At 45.2% G+C, this 17,340-nt stretch overlaps 1 protein-coding gene across 1 annotated transcript in view; it reads right to left on the reverse strand.

The window, feature by feature from the left end:
- The window catches only part of cacna2d3a (calcium channel, voltage-dependent, alpha 2/delta subunit 3a), a 337,954-nt gene that overhangs the window by 201,483 nt on the left and 119,131 nt on the right, over nucleotides 1-17,340 (reverse strand). Inside the window, exon 9 of the mRNA XM_078414636.1 lies at nucleotides 2,763-2,852. Coding sequence (XP_078270762.1) covers nucleotides 2,763-2,852 — 90 coding nt within the window. The remainder of the gene's footprint in view (nucleotides 1-2,762; nucleotides 2,853-17,340) is intronic.

The following is a 17,340-nucleotide window of genomic DNA, read 5'->3' on the forward strand; positions in this document are numbered from 1 at the left end:
TTAAAGGTTTAATCATTGGTGAGATTGAATTCATTTGCAAAAAGATAATTGGGGTTGTTGCAGGCTGGAGCAAGATTGCAGGCTGCATAATCCCCTGTCATTTACGCAATCATTCGTAGATTTTCTCTGCGTTCCATCAACAGATCTCTGATTTACCTTTGAAACGTCCTGATTCTTCTTCATGTCCGAAGTGAAATGAACGGAACATCACTCTTGTTTACCTGACTGAACACTATTGTTGCAACCTATCAAACTGCCAACTGGCGGCTTTACTTTCCAGCAAGCCACTATGATATGATTTGTGCAAAGATTCAGCTTATTGAAGCCACAATAATAAAGGGAAAAAAAGATTCTTTTGTATAGTGCTGACATTGGGGTTTTGATGGATCTTTCATATATAATGCATCTTATGTTACATTAAATATTTACCAGAGACTTTCCCTTCTCTCAACACGATGCACTGTGACAGAACAATCCAAAGGCACTGGGTGTATCTGCCCCTGCTGTTGACAAGCACTGCTTCTCGAAGTTATTTAACACCCACCTACAAGGTGCAAGATGTTCTTCAAGGATCACTTTACACGCTGGTTATCAAACTCGTCTGACATAGCATCAGATAAAAGTTACATAACTCCTGGAACTACCCGCCCGCCAAACCTTCTCTGCTCTGTCCCATTGCTCGGCCCTCCGTGAGACAGTGGGCACGGGAAGAAACTCCTTGGATTCCCATTCCAGACGCTGGGACCTGTTTCAATTCATGATAATAGACACAAAATGCTGGAGTAACTCCAGCACTCTGAAATGCATCTCTGGGGAACATGGATAGGTGACGTTTCACAGAGTGCTGGAGTAACTCAGCGGGTCAGGCAGCATCTGTGGAGAACATGGATAGGTGACGTTTCACAGAGTGCTGGAGTAACGCAGGGGGTCAGGCAGCATCTGTGGAGAACATGGATAGGTGACGTTTCACAGAGTGCTGGAATATCTCAGCGGAATAGGTGACATTTCGGGTCGAGACCTTTCTTCAGTCAGTCAGGTTAAACCCTTCTTCAATCTGAAGAAGGGTCTCGACCTAATACGTCACCTATTATATGTGCCGAGTGGCCTAATTCTGCTCCTATCACTTATGACCTTATTCCTTCTCTCCAGAGATGCTGCCTGTCCCGCTGAGTTACTCCATTTTTTTTGTGTTTATATTCGGTTTAAACCAGCATCTGCAGTTCCTTCCTACACAAGGAATGATAAATGATATGGTCCCTTGAAAGGCAGTTGTCAGAATTTTATTTCATTAAGTTAAAGAGACCTAAAAATAATTGATGAAATGTTTGAAAGTAAAATGTATCCATATACATTACCAAACAATATTTGAAACACATTTGGAAATATACGTGGATAGGGCAGGTTTGGAGTGATATGGGCCAAATGTGGGCAGGTGGGACTTGTGTAGATGGGACATGTTAGTCGGTATGGGCAAGTTGGGCCGAAGGGCTTATTTCCGTGTTGCATGGTTGTTTGACTCTATAACTTTCATATTAATACTGTTCTCCTCTCCCGACTTGAAAACATTTTTTATTTTGTAATTTGATGTTCCCGTAGCACAGAGTACGATGTTTTTCCAAAATGACTAAATGGAGTCGTAGGGTCATGCTATACAGAATCAGGCCCTTCGGCCCAACTCGCCCACGCTGGCCAAGATGCCCCATCTAAGCTAATTCCATTCGCCCATATCCTGCTAAGCCTTGTGTCGAAAGGAACTGCAGATGGTGGTTTATACTGACAATATACACAAAGTGCTGGAGTAACTCAGTGGGCCAGGCAGCGTCTCTGGAGAAATGGATGGAGCTGAGTCTGAAGAAGGGTCCCGACCCGGAATGTCACCCATCCTTTTTGTCCGGAGATGCTGCCTGACCCTCTGAGTCACTCCAGCACTCTTTGTGTCTGTTCCTGCTAAGCCATTCCCATCTGTGTACCCGTCCCAATGTCTTATTGCTGCAATGTCAGAATGCATTGAGATTTCCATGGCAAATGATAAATCATTATGTTAATTGTAGTTCATCACAAAGTGCTGTGTCTCTAAACTAAACTAAACTAAAATGGCAAGGCATAAATAGGTGATATCAGACTGAATGTTGTCAAGATGCTGCACCTAATGTTGAGCTACACTGGAATGAATAATAGTTGAGAATGTTGTAAAGATCGAAATGTGCATTCATGATGAGGATTGATTGGTTCCAATGATGCATGATTGTCATTAAACGGATCAATGGGAATCAAATAGTTCTTTGTGATCAGGTGATCAGCAAAGCAGTCGGCAGCAATAGAGGCAAATCCATTGGCAGTGGATTGAGGGTTGTCTTTATGCGGCTCACACCGGCACATGGCGTGTTGTGGAGACATCAGTTTGTCAGTTTGGTTCATTGAATGGTGGTGCTGGCTCGAAGGGCCGAATGGCCTACTCCTGCACCTATTGTCTATTGTCTATTGTCTAGTACCCTGTTCCTGCTTTCTCCACATATCCCTTGATTCCATTAGCCCTAAGAGCTAAATCTAACCGGCTATGACTGAATGGCGGAGTAGACATGATGGGCCGAATGGCCTAATTCTGCTCCTATTACTTATGAACATGAACATGAACAATAAACATGCATGTATTCCCCATTCCCACCGCCCCCCCCCCCCCCCTTCCCCCACCCCCCTGGCAGTGTGGAGCTGCACACAGTGTGGACCCTGGGAAGAGTAGAGTGGTCAGTTCTGGCCGTTACCTGGTTCAGAAGGATGAAAGCCTCGGCCAGAGCAAAGCCCAGCATCCCGATCCCTTTGGCATTCAGCGTATCGAGGTGTTCACGGAAATGCTAGTGGGTGGGAGATAGAACGCAGCATGGTCAATGGTCAACCTCAGGCAATTTCATCCAATGTTGTTTTTCATCCGATTACAGTTTACAGTTTAGTTTAGGAAAGAAAACTGCAGATGCCGGTTTAAATCGAAGGTAGACACAAAATGTTGGAGTAACTCAGCGGGTCAGGCAGCATCTGTGGAGAACATGGATAGGTGACGTTTCGGGTCTTCTTCAGAAGGGTCTCGACCCGAAATGTCACCCATTCCTTCTCTCCAGAGATGCTGCCTGACCCGCTGTTACTCCAGCACTTTGTGTCTACCTTACAGTTTAGGTTATTGCCATGTGTTCCGAGGTACAGTAAAAAGCTTTTGTTGAAAAGTGCACTGACCAGTCAGTGGAAAGACAATGCACGATTACATTCGATCCATTTACAGGGTACTGATACATGATAAGGGAATAACGTTTAGTGCAAGGTAAAGCCAGCAAAGTGCCATCAAAGATAGTCTGAAGTTTACCAATATTATATACAGTGATAAACAAATATGTGGTCCATTTATGTTTCAATTAATTAATAAATAATTGTAAACAGCAACACAACAAGGATAGGTGATGTTTCATACAGTGCTGGAGTAACTCAGCGGGTCAGGCAGCATCTGTGGAGAACATGGATAGGTGACGTTTCACAGAGTGCTGGAGTAACTCAGCGGGTCAGGCAGCATCTGTGGAGAACATGGATAGGTGACGTTTCACAGAGTGCTGGAGTAACTCAGCGGGTCAGGCAGCATCTGTGGAGAACATGGATAGGTAACGTTTCACAGAGTGCTGCAGCATCTCTGGAGAAGGAATGGGTGACGTTTTGGGTCGAGACCGTTCTTCAGACCTGAGGCGAACATGTTATGTGAAGGGGGTCAAAGGGGGTGTCAGAAAAACTGAATTATTAATATTAAAATCTAACAGTAAATCAACTGACAAAAATAATTTGTATAAGCATCCTTGGTTTCCAATGATAATAAAGATGCCATTTTGATTAATGACAAGAAAAACGCACTACCAGCTTAGCGCACAAACATGTTTACCTTTATGATTGATTATTAATTGATTAATGATGACCTTATTGATTGATTAAAGACACAGCATGGACTCCCCTTCAGCCCACCGAGTCCACGCCGACCATCGGTCACCCCTTCACACCAGTGCTATACTATCCCTCTGTCCCATCCACTCCCCGCACACGAGCGACAATTAACCTACAAACATTCACGTCTTTGGATTGCGGGAGGAAACTGGAGAACCCAGAGTAAACCCACGCGGTCACGGAAGAACGTGCACACACACAGACAACACCCGAGGTCAGGATCGAACCCGGGTCTCTGGTGCCGCAATTGCAAAATGCTGCAGTGTGGAACTGGAGAAATTTACAGCATAAAATGCCGCATAATTCCCTGAAACATTATTGCACAATTGCAGTTGCAGCTAAGAGGTTCTTTGGAAGGCTGGGATAGATTGTGTGTGTTTACAAAGTGGCAATCTCAACCACTAACATTCTGCTGACATCGTACCCAAAGGGCAAAAGTGGCCAGGATTGCCTTAATGTGTGAAAATGACGGCAGGTAGACAAAACTAATTGTACATGACTCTTTCAAAGTAACGTCATCTACCTTCAGTGGCCAAACCTACATCATTAGTGTTTCCTCTGGGACCCTGCCTTGGTTTGTCTGTCCAGTGCCGACCCCACGCTGATGGATATGACCCAGCTGCCGACGTTAGTCGTTCACACTAGCCGAGGTCCAGACACAATGCTGACAACACAAATCACCTGCACAGCAATAACCAACAACGGCCTTGGATCCCTCCGAGAAATGTACACATTATAAAGTGAAAGGAGAAACCACCACAGATTAATTGCAATGCCTTTCCACTCAGACATTGCTTGGGGGTCATCAGGCAAGAGTTGCTAGAGTAGACCTAATCACACTCACTAAAGCTGATCGAGGTGAGGGTGATTTTACCAAGCTGAAACACTCCAGTTTATGTCAGGCATTTATTTACCTGACAGTTTGTTTCAGACTGGAGGGCAGTAATACATTTCTCAAATTGTCACGAAGTTTCTAACTGCTTACGAGGAGCTCAACAGCTTCCAAACTCAAGGGTACGGAGAGGTTGTTTCCACTAGTGGGAGAGTCTAGCACCAGCGGTAGTTGCTGCCTCACAGCGCCAGAGACCCGGGTTCCATCCTGACTATGGGTGCTGTCTGTACGGAGTTTGTACGTTCTTCCTGCGACCTGTGTGGGTTATCTCCGGGTGCTTCGGTTTCCTCCCACACTCCAAAGACGCGCAGGTTTGTAGGTTAATTGGCTTCGGTAAAAATGTATAAATGTTAAATTGTCCCGAGTGTCCCTGGTCTCTGGCGCTGTGAGGCAGTAACTTTACCGCTGTGAGGCAGTAACTTTACCGCTGTGCCACTGAGCCAGCCATGTAAAAATGTTATTAAACAAAACACAGTTTATTTGAAAGTGTTGAGAAAGATCATTTAGACTATAATGTTTTAATGTTTCATGCTTTATTCTTAATTGTTTACTGTATGTCGTGTTGTTACTTGTGAGCAGAGCACCAAGGCACATTCCTTGTATGTGTACATACTTGGCCAATAATCTCCAAAGATGTACAGGTATGTAGGTTAATTGGCTGGGAAAATGTTTAAAAAATTGTCCCTAGTGTGTGTAGGACAGTGTTAATGTGTGGGGATCGCTGGGCGGCACGGACCCGGTGGGCCGAAGGGCCTGTTTCCGCGCTGTATCTCTAAATCTAAAAATCTAAAAATCTAATAAACTTATTCATTCATTCATTCATAAACTAAAAGAAAAAGCACACACAATGGTACAAGATGAAAGATGGTGCCGTGAATATTGAAGGTGAAACGGAAAAGATTGAATAGCAATGTGAGAGTGAAGGTTTTTTACAGGGAGCCTGGTGGGTGTATGGAACGTGCTGGAGGAGGCAGTTGAGGCTGGGACTATACTAACGTATAAGAAACATTTAGACATGTACATGGACAGGACAGGTTTAGAGGCGTGTGGACCCAGCATAGGGGGACCGGCGTGAGGATGGGGAGGGGGGAGAACAAAGGGGGAACTGGCACGGGGGAAGGGGGGAGGAGATTTGTAACTTTGCAAGTGCCCTTTACGTGGCGATTATTTGCATACCTTAGGTACGCAAGCAAAGAACTTCACTGTGACTTGTTACAGGCGACAATAACGTATTCAATTCAAATCAATTCAACAGGCAGGTGGGACTAGTGTAGATGGGACATGTTGGTCAGCATGGGCAAGGTGGGCCGAAGGGCCAGTTTTCACGCTGCATGGCCCTATGTTTCTATGACTGCATGTACTTATGTATGGTACGACTGGACCGGATAGCATGCAAAACAAAGCTTGTCACTGTACCTCAATGTGACAAAGGTGGGCCGAAGGGCCAGGCTCCATGCTGGATGACGATGATTCTATGACTCTGTGACTCTGTGACTCTGTGACTCTGTGACTCTGTGACTCTGTGTCTCTGTGACTCTGTGACTCTGTGTCTCTGTGTCTCTGTGACTCTGTGACTCTGTGACTCTGTGACTCTGTGTCTCTGTGACTCTGTGACTCTGTGTCTCTGTGTCTCTGTGTCTCTGTGTCTCTGTGACTCTGTGTCTCTGTGACTCTGTGACTCTGTGTCTCTGTGTCTCTGTGACTCTGTGACTCTGTGTCTCTGTGTCTCTGTGACTCTGTGTCTCTGTGACTCTGTGACTCTGTGTCTCTGTGACTCTGTGACTCTGTGTCTCTGTGACTCTGTGTCTCTGTGTCTCTGTGACTCTGTGTCTCTGTGACTCTGTGTCTCTGTGACTCTGTGACTCTTGACTCTATGACTACATGACGCGACGACTCTGTGATTCTATGATTCTATGGCTCTATAACTCGCCCAGCAGACTAACAGCAGCATGAAGGGATAGATGTTAACACCACACATATATCATAAGTCATAATGCCATGAGGTCATAAGTGATAGGAGCAGAATTAGGCCTTTCGGCCCATCAAGTCTAAGCTGCCATTCAATCATGGCTGATCTATCTCTCCCTCATAACCCCATTCTCCTGCCTTTCCCCCATAACCTCTGACACCCGCACTAATCAAGAAACTATCAATCTCTGCTATTTTTTGCTGCTATTAGGAACCATTCTATTTCTAGGCAATACGATTAAAAACAGTCAATTTGCACATATATTGTTACTATGGCAATCATTGCCATGGGCAATCATCAGTGATGGTGGAATGCACATGAGCTGTGCAGAGATTTATCTAAAGGTGGCATCATGCAAGGAATCTTGCTCAGCGGACAATGTTTGAAGAAAATATTCTATAATAAAATGGCCCACAAAGTATAAACAACTGTCCATATTATACAGGTAGGAACGGCAGATGCTGGTTTAAACCGACGATAGACACAAGATGCTGGAGTAACTCAGCGGGAAAGGCAGTGTCTCTGGAGAGGAAGAATGGATGACTTTTCGGGTCATAGAATCACAGAGTCACAGAATCACAGAATCACAGAGTCACAGAGTAATAGAATCACAGAGTGATAGAATCACAGAGTCACAGAATCACAGAGTAATAGTCATAGAGTCATAGAGTCATAGAATCATAGAATCATCGTCATCCAGCATGGAGCCTGGCCCTTCGGCCCACCTTTGTCACATTGAGGTACAGTGACAAGCTTTGTTTTGCATGCTATCCGGTCCAGTCGTACCATACATAAGTACATGCAGTCATAGAAACATAGGGCCATGCAGTTCTTTGCTTCAGACTGAAGAAGGGTCTCGACCCGAAACGTCACCCATTCCTACTCTCCAGAGATGCTGCCTGACCCGCTGAGTTACTCCAGCATCTTGTGTTTATCTTTGGCTATCTGTTCATATTGTGCACGTATCTATTTGCAGTCATCTTAAGACAATATTGTAAACCAGCGAATGCTGTAGGAAAAATAATTTTAATGAAGAAAACCCTATTATTAATCGTTGAGTTTTAAGCAAAATATGAATGTAATTTTATTAATGATTACATTTAGATTTATTACTGTCATGTGTACCGAGGTACAGTGAAAAGCTCTGTTTCGCATGCTGTCCAAACAGATCTGATAATATTGTGCATAAATACAATCAGGTCAAACTCAGGTACAATAGGTAGAACAAAGGGGAAGATACACAGGTGCACAGAGTCTCTTGCCCAGAGTAGCGGAATCGAGGACCAGAGGACATGGGTTCAAGGTGAAGGGGAAAAGATTGAATAGGAATCTGAGGTGTAACTTTTCCACACAGAGGGTGGTGGGTGTACGGAACGAGCTGCCAGAGGAGGTAGTTGAGCCTGGGACTATCCCATCATTTAAGAAACAGTTAGACAGGTACATGGATTGGACAGGTTTGGAGGGATGTGGACCAAACGAGGGCAGGTGGGACTAGTATAGTCGGGACATGTTGGCCGGTGTGGGCATGTTGGGCCAAAGGGCCTGTTTCCTTGTTGTATCACTCTGTGACTCTATAAAGAGTGCAGAATATAGTTCTCAGCATTGTAGCGCACCAGTTCCACAGACAAAGTCCAATGTCTGAATTGGACAGTACCCTAGCTTATGGAAGGGCCGTTCAGAAGCCTGATAACAGAGGGGAAGAACAGAGGGTTTGTGAGCAATTTGTTTTGGTTGGGGCACTGCATGGCCTGGTCCAAGACTACAAAGGACACATATTAAGCTTTGAATAACAGACTGGCAGAGGCAGAGTCGATGAGTTGGCTCGGTAAGCAGTGGAAATCCACGAGGTCACAGGGAGAACGTGCAAACTCCACACAGACAGCACAGCAGCCGGGGCCAGGATCGAACCTGGCTCTCTGTGAGACAGCAGCTCTCCCATTGATGCAGGACATGTTGGCAACCACTGCACTGCACTGCACTAACTGTCCAGTTCACTACTTCCACACTGGGGCAGAGAGCACTGGGCAAAACTGTTCAAAACAATGATTTCTACTCACGCTTGTGAGTAAGATCCTTGTCCTGGAAGTGGCGGCAAGCCTTTCATCCCCATGGAACACAGATCCATCGCCTTCCTGATGGCATGGCCTTGTTTGAAAGTATTGTCCCTTTGTGAATTGAAACTAATCCTGATGTGGCTATAATATCAAGACTGATTGGGTGAGGAGTGCAGAGGAGTTTGGTGTGAGATGCTTCAATGTGTGGCATGTGCGTTAACATTGGTGTCTGGGGAACCATCATCCACACATCGCAGAGATGGAAGGAAATTGTTGCAAAGTTGCCCGAATGCTGAAGTTCTGTAGATTTCGCTTTACTGAATGTAAACCTGATAAATAGCGTCAGAAGTTGGTGCGGCACGGTGGCGCAGCGGTAGAGTTGCTGCCTCACGGCGCCAGAGACCCGGGTTCCATCCTGACTACCGTTGCTGCCTGTAAGGAGTTTGTATGTTCTCCCTGTGACCACGTGGGTTTTCTATGGGTGCTCTGGTTTCCTCCCACTCTCCACAGATGCACAGGTTTGTAAGTTAATTGGCTTTTGTATAAATTGTCCCTGGTGTGTCGTATAATGCTAGTGTTCTGGGTGACCGCTGGTCGGCGCGGATCTCGGTGGGCCAAAGGGCCTGTTTCCGAGCAGTAACTCTAAAGTCTAAACGTCTGCTGGGTTCAGCTCTATGAAGTATTTATGTGGTCACGAAGATTAAAGGCTCCAAGCATTCAATCTGAAAACATTAAAAATGTAAATGAAGAAAGACACAGAGTGCTGGAGTAACTCAGCGGGTCAGGCAGCATCTCTGGAGAACATGGATAGGTGACGTTTCACAGAGTGCTGGAGTAACTCAGCGGGTCAGGCAGCATCTGTGGAGAACATGGATAGGTGACGTTTCACAGAGTGCTGGAGTAACTCAGCCGGACAGGCAGCATCTCTGGAGAACATGGATAGGTGACGTTTCACAGAGTGCTGCAGTAACTCAGCGGGTCAGGCAGCATCTGTGGAGAACATGGATAGGTGACGTTTCACAGAGTGCTGGAGTAACTCAGCCGGACAGGCAGCATCTCTGGAGAGGAGGAATGGGTGACGTTTCGGATCGATGTAAAATGTAAAATCAAGGACGGTGAATTATGAGCAGCTTTTTTTGCACAGATGAAACTTGTAATTTTCAATGCGGGTCAGTGTCACACAACCATGTTCCTGTTTAAACTGTGGGCTGACTCTGATCACAGAGTCTTTTTATTACATTGCTGTTTCACACAGTGTGAAGGAGCACAGCTGTATGGAAAATAACTCTCTTGTAAAGACAGGGAGATGCTTGGTCAGTCCGCAGATGTTCAGAATGATGAATGCATCCAAGCATGAAATCAGATTGTGTTCATTGTATCAAAGCTTCAGATGGTAATTAATGACTGTGCTGCACAGTATTACTCAAACACCCGCGTGATAAACAATTGTGGAGGTTAATTGCCTCCACACTAAATCTACGTACATTACATTTTAATTCACTGAGGAGTCCTGGCAAGGCAGGCTGAAGGAGATAGGTTTAGCCTGATGCAGTTAATAAAAAGTATATTCTTCAAAGAACCAACTGCTGTAAATTTTCTAATCAGCTTTCACACACACACACCATGTCCTCATACAGCAAAGCTTCTCGATAAAGGCTTTCAAGCTTAAATAATGATCACCAGAGTGTGAGTACAATATACTACTGAGAGCAGTGGGAACAGAAAGACAAGTCTTGCTTAAAATATACTCAGTGCAAAGATGTTAGCTCAGCAGAAAATGTACAATGGTAGATGGATTTTGATAGGTACAGTTACTGAAAAATGGTTCCTAAATGAAATAAGACCCCTGCCTGTTTGAATGTTAATGTATAGGAAGGAACTGCAGATGCTGGTTTAAACTGAAGATAGACACAAAGTGCTGGAGTAACGCAGCGGGACAGGCAGCATCTCTGGAGAGAAGGAATGGGTGACCGAAGTCTGAAGAAGGGTCTCAACCCGAAACGTCCCCCATTCCTTCTCTCCAGAGATGCTGCCTGTCCCGCTGCGTTACTCTGGCACTTTGTGTGTGTCTTCTGAATGTTAATGGGGCTGAATGTGTCAGTGGCTCCAGGGAGCGAGAGACTACCCTGCCTTTGTGCAGAGTGGGTGGATGAAAGGTTTATAACTCTCTGTGATCGCTGCGTGCTAATCGGTTGCCATTTAATTCTAAAGCTTCCTTTTATTCAGAGCGATTGCTCTTATATAATCAGAACCAACATTATGGCCCGGTACAAATTGTGACCTACTTTGTAATCTTTCCCCAAGCACAGCTTGACATTGTCAGATTAATTACAAAATATACAGAAAGAACTTATTGGACAAGTTTGCAATTATATTCAGTGGTTTTATGGTTAAATTAACAAAGTTTGCAGATACACAAATTATTTCCAGGTAAATGGATTTTCGGGAATAGTTGCAGTATTGTGTCAAGTATGTTATTATCATCGATTAAAAAAATAGTCAGATTTCCAACTAAAGGTGCATTTCTGTGTGCACATTTAGTTTAGCTTAGTTTTAGTTCAGAGATACAGCGCGGAAACAGGCCCTTCGGCCCACCGGGTCCGCACCGGCCAGCGATCCCCACACATTAACACTATCCTGCACACACTAGGGACAATTTACAATGACACCCAGCCAATTAACCTGCAAACCTGTGCATCTTTGGAGTGTGGGAGGAAACGGAAGACCTCAGAGAAACCCCACGAAGGTCACGGGGAGAACGTACAAACTCCGTACAGACAGCACCCGTAGTCAGGATGGAACCCGGGTCTTCGGCGCTGCATTCGCTGTAAGGCAGCAACTCTACCGCTGCGCCACCATATCTATATACAATATACATATATACGTAATATACATAACTAAATATATTTCACAGTGCACAACTTGTCTTCAGAAAATACCACAGCAATAAACTTATGAACTGGGAGAGTTTCATAAAACAGCTGTTAATGGTGAAAATGTATCTAGACAATAGACAATAGACAATAGGTGCAGGAGTAGGCCATTCAGCCCTTCGAGCCAGCACCGCCATTCAATGCGATCATGGCTGATCACTCTCAATCAGTACCCCGTTCCTGCCTTCTCCCCATACCCCCTCACTCCGCTATCCTTAAGAGCTCTATCCAGCTCTCTCTTGAAAGCATCCGACAAACTGGCCTCCACTGCCTTCTGAGGCAGAGAATTCCACACCTTCACCACTCTCTGACTGAAAAAGTTCTTCCTCATCTCCGTTCTAAATGGCCTACCCCTTATTCTTAAACTGTGGCCCCTTGTTCTGGACTCCCCCAACATTGGGAACATGTTTCCTGCCTCTAATGTGTCCAATCCCCTAATTATCTTATATGTTTCAATAAGATCCCCCCTCATCCTTCTAAATTCCAGTGTATACAAGCCCAATCGCTCCAGCCTTTCAACATACAACAGTCCCGCCATTCCGGGAATTAACCTAGTGAACCTACGCTGCACGCCCTCCATAGCAAGAATATCCTTCCTCAAATTTGGAGACCAAAACTGCACACAGTACTGCAGGTGCGGTCTCACCAGGGCCCGGTACAACTGTAGAAGGACCTCTTTGCTCCTATACTCAACTCCTCTTGTTACGAAGGCCAACATTCCATTGGCTTTCTTCACTGCCTGCTGTACCTGCATGCTTCCTTTCATTGACTGATGCACTAGGACACCCAGATCTCATTGAACTCCCCCTCCTCCTAACTTGACACCATTCAGATAATAATCTGCCTTTCTATTCTTACTTCCAAAGTGAATAACCTCACATTTATCTACATTAAACTGCATCTGCCATGTATCCGCCCACTCACACAACCTGTCCAAGTCACCTTGCAGCCTTATTGCATCTTCCTCACAATTCACACTACCCCCCAGCTTAGTATCATCTGCAAATTTGCTAATGTTACTTTTAATCCCTTCGTCTAAGTCATTAATGTATATCGTAAATAGCTGGGGTCCCAGCACCGAACCTTGCGGTACCCCACTGGTCACTGCCTGCCATTCCGAAAGGGCCCCATTTATCCCCACTCTTTGCTTTCTGTCTGTCAACCAATTTTCTATCCATGTCAGTACCCTACCCCCAATACCATGTGCCCTAATTTTGCCCACTAATCTCCTATGTGGGACCTTGTCGAAGGCTTTCTGAAAGTCGAGGTACACCACATCCACTGACTCTCCCCTGTCAATTTTCCTAGTTACATCCTCAAAAAATTCCAGTAGATTTGTCAAGCATGATTTCCCCTTTGTAAATCCATGCTGACTCGGAATGATCCCGTTACTGCTATCCAAATGCTCAGCAATTTCGTCTTTTATAATTGACTCCAGCATCTTCCCCACCACTGATGTCAGACTAACTGGTCTATAATTACCCATTTTCTCTCTCCCTCCTTTCTTAAAAAGTGGGATAACATTTGCTATCCTCCAATCCACAGGAACTGATCCTGAATCTATAGAACATTGAAAAATGATCTCCAATGCTTCCACTATTTCTAGAGCCACCTCCTTAAGTACCCTGGGATGCAGACCATCAGGCCCTAGGGATTTAGCAACCTTCAGTCCCATCAGTCTACCCAAAACCATTTCCTGCCAAATGTGGATTTCCTTCAGTTCCTCCATCACCCTAGGTTCTCCGGCCCCTAGAACATTTGGGAGATTGTGTGTATCTTCCTCAGTGAAGACAGATCCAAAGTAACGATTTAACTCGTCTGCCATTTCTTTGTTCCCCATAATAAATTCCCCTGTTTCTGTCTTCAAGGGACCCACATTTGCCTTGACTATTTTTTTCCTCTTCACGTACCTAAAAAAACTTTTGCTATCCTCCTTTATATTATTGGCTAGTTTACCCTCGTACCTCATCTTTTCTCCCCGTATTGCCTTTTTAGTTAACTTTTGTTGCTCTTTAAAAGAGTTCCAATCCTCTGTCTTCCCACTCTTCTTTGCTATGTTATACTTCCTTTCCTTAATTTTTATGCTGTCCCTGACTTCCCTCGTCAGCCACAGGTGTCTCTTACTCCCCTTAGAGTCTTTCCACCTCTTTGGAATAAATTGATCCTGCAACCTCTGCATTATTCCCAGGAATACCTGCCATTGCTGTTCTACCGTCTTCCCTGCTAGGGCCTCCTTCCAGTCAATTTTGGCCAGCTCCTGCCTCATGCCTCTGTAATCCCCTTTGCTATACTGTAATACCGACACTTCCGATTTTCCCTTCTGCCCTTCTGCCTTTCCATTTGCAGAGTAAAACTTATCATGTTGTGATCACTGCCTCCTAATGGCTCTTTTACCTCTAGTCCCCTTACCTATACATACGTGTATCTGCGCACTGTGGACGGTTCGATTGTAATCATGTATTGTCTTTCCGTTGGCTGGTTTGCTCGCAACAGAAGCTTTTCACTGTACCTCGGTACACGTGACAATAAACTAAACTCAACTATATAGCCACATTTAAAGATGAGGGTGATGGATTGTGAGCATAAACATATAAATCAGGGTTACAAGAACCATTGGGGTCTACGTCTACCGTGATGGGAAGCAACTGCAGATGCTGGTTTACACCGAAGATAGACGTAAACTGCTGGAGTAACTCAACGGGTCAGGCAGCATCTCTGGAGAGAAGGAATGGGTGACGTTTCGGGTCGAGACCCTTCTTCAGACTGATGTCAGGGGAGAGGGAGACACAGAGATATGGAAGTGTAACGTGTGAAACCTCACCCATTCCTTCTCTGCGGGGAGATATTAATGTTGGGTAAAACAAGGCGGAGGAGGAACAACTATTTTATCGGGACAGGCAGCATCTCTGGAGAGAAGGGATGGGTGATGTTTCGGGTCAAGACCCTTCTGCAGACTGGTTAGGTATTCCAGCGTGTTGTGTCTATCCTTGGTTTAAACCAGCATCTGCAGTTCCATCCTGCACAACAACATTTTATGTCCGTTGTCACTGAGGAAGTGGCGATAAATGGAGCAGAAGTGATGGGGCATGTCGAGCGCTGGGACAAAGAGAGATACAGAGTAAGTAATGCCTCTGGACAAGGTCGAGGGAGAGTGAGCGTGGACAGGCAGCGTGCCCAGCCTTCCTGCATCACTGGCTTCACACACAGCACAGGAACGATGCTGATGGCCTGAGATTACGAAACACGCCAGAACAGATGGAGGGTGGAAACGCCACGTCCATGTTTAAATGAGCCGGGCATCTGTTTCAATGTGAGTGATTAACATGGCAGCGATGGGGAACAATGCACTGTGGGATGGATACACTCAGACACTTGGGCAATATGGTGAACCATGAACCACACTGAATAAACACCAGGCTAGGGGAAGCAACCGTAGGAAAGATGTGTAGGAAGGAACTGCAGATGCCAGTTTACACCGAGTGCTGGAGTAACTCAGCGGGTCAGGCAGCATCTGTGGACAACGTGGATAGGTGACGTTTCACAGAGTGCTGGAGTAACTCAGCGGGTCAGGCAGCATCTGTGGAGAACATGGATAGGTGACGTTTCACAGAGTGCTGGAGTAACTCAGCGGGTCAGGCAGCATCTGTGGAGAGAAGGAATGGGTGACGTTTTGGGTCGAGACCCTTCTACAGACTGTAGGAAAGGGGTTGGTATTGCCTATGTTTTCAAAAGCATTTCTTAGGTTTAGGTTCAGGTTTATTACTGTCATGTGTACCGAGGTACAGTGAAATGCTTTGTTTTGCATGCTGTCTGATCAGATCAGATAATACTATACATAAATACAATCAAGTCAAACTCAAGTCTAACAGGTGGAGCACAGGGGAAGATACAGAGTGCAGGATATAGTTCTCAGCGTTGTAGCGCATCAGTTCCACAGACAAAGTCCAATGTCCACAATGGGGTAGAGGTGAATCGGACAGTGCCCGAGCTTATGGAAGGGCCGTTCAGAAGGATGATAACAGAGGGGAAGAAGCTGTTGCTGAGTCTGGTGGTGCGCGCTTTCAAGCTCCTGTACCTTCTGCCAGACAGGAGCGGGGAGGAGAAGGAATGACCAGGGTGGGCCAAGTCTTTGATTATTTTGGCTGCTCTTCTGAGGCAGCGTGAAGTGTAGATGGAGTCAATGGCGGTTTTATAAGACAACGTACAAAAAAATAGTCACATAAAACAAAGGGTCATGGGATTTGGATTGATATTCTGGCATTGGATATAATATTGTTTAAGGAACACAGAACAGAATGTTGGAAGTTAGACACAAAAGTGCTTGAGTAACTCAGCGGGTCAGGCAGCAGCTCTGGAGAGAAGGAATGGGTGACGTTTTGGGTCGAGACCCTTCTTCAGACTGATGTCAGGGGAGAGGGAGACACAGAGATATGGAAGTACAAAGTGTGAAACGTCACCCATTCCTTCTCTGCGGGGAGATATTATTATTGGGTTAAAGGACAAGGCAGAGGGAGGAACAACTATTTTGTCGGGACAGGCAGCATCTGTGGAGAGATGGAATGGGCGACGTTTCGGGTCGAGACCCTTCTTCAGACATTGCTCCAGAATGTTTGTAGATGCAGTAGGTGTTCATATTGACACGTTGTTGCGTGTGGCATGCTATCAGCATCAATATTGGGCCCTCCCTCTTTGTCCATAATTTATAATAATGACTGAGATGAAGAATGTCCAAGTTTTTGATGATGCACATCTGAAGGAAGTGAACCATGAAGAGCACGCAAGACCAGTGAACGGAGACGGCAGTGGCTGGCAGACGTGGAGATGAGGACCAATACAGTCATTTACTTTGCCAAGAGGAATTGGAAACGAGAATGCTTTTTTAAAGTAGGTTAGGCTTTGGTTTGCTAATCCCTTGCTAATTGATTGCTTTGTTGCTTTGTAGGCAAAGACAACATCTAAAGGACACTTGGACAGGTATGTGGACAGAACAGGTTTGGAGGGGTATGGGCCAAACGCGGGCAGATGGGGCTAGTGTAGATGGGGCATGTTGGTCAGCGTATATAACTCCATGACTCTAAAGATGCTCCTTAATCTGCCTATATCCCAGCATTTTCTATTTTTATTTCAGCTCTCCGGCATTTCTGTTCCTATATAAACTCCGAAGGCAAGGAGTAAAATAATTAGAATGAAGTGTAACTATTAGATAAGAGGATTCAAAGCTTTTGCAATAGATTTTACACCCCATAGTAAATTAAACATTTCCATCTGCCTATTGATAAGATTAGCTTCTTCAAGAGCATGAGAATTAATCGTGTTATGTGGTTAATTTAGTGGATGAATTTAAATGAACTTCCTCGGTCGGTCGGTCTGTCTCCACGATCTGTCCTGCAGCTTTCATCCTGTTGCTAAAGTAACTCCAAGAGATTGGAATCCAGAGTGAACTCCACATGAGCGAGCGTCTCTGAGACAGTCTTACACTTCCTTGCTTTGTTTTTAGAGAAACATAGACAATAGGTGCAG

This window comes from Rhinoraja longicauda, chromosome 17 (genome assembly GCF_053455715.1).
Source record: "Rhinoraja longicauda isolate Sanriku21f chromosome 17, sRhiLon1.1, whole genome shotgun sequence".
Lineage (NCBI taxonomy): Eukaryota > Metazoa > Chordata > Chondrichthyes > Rajiformes > Arhynchobatidae > Rhinoraja > Rhinoraja longicauda.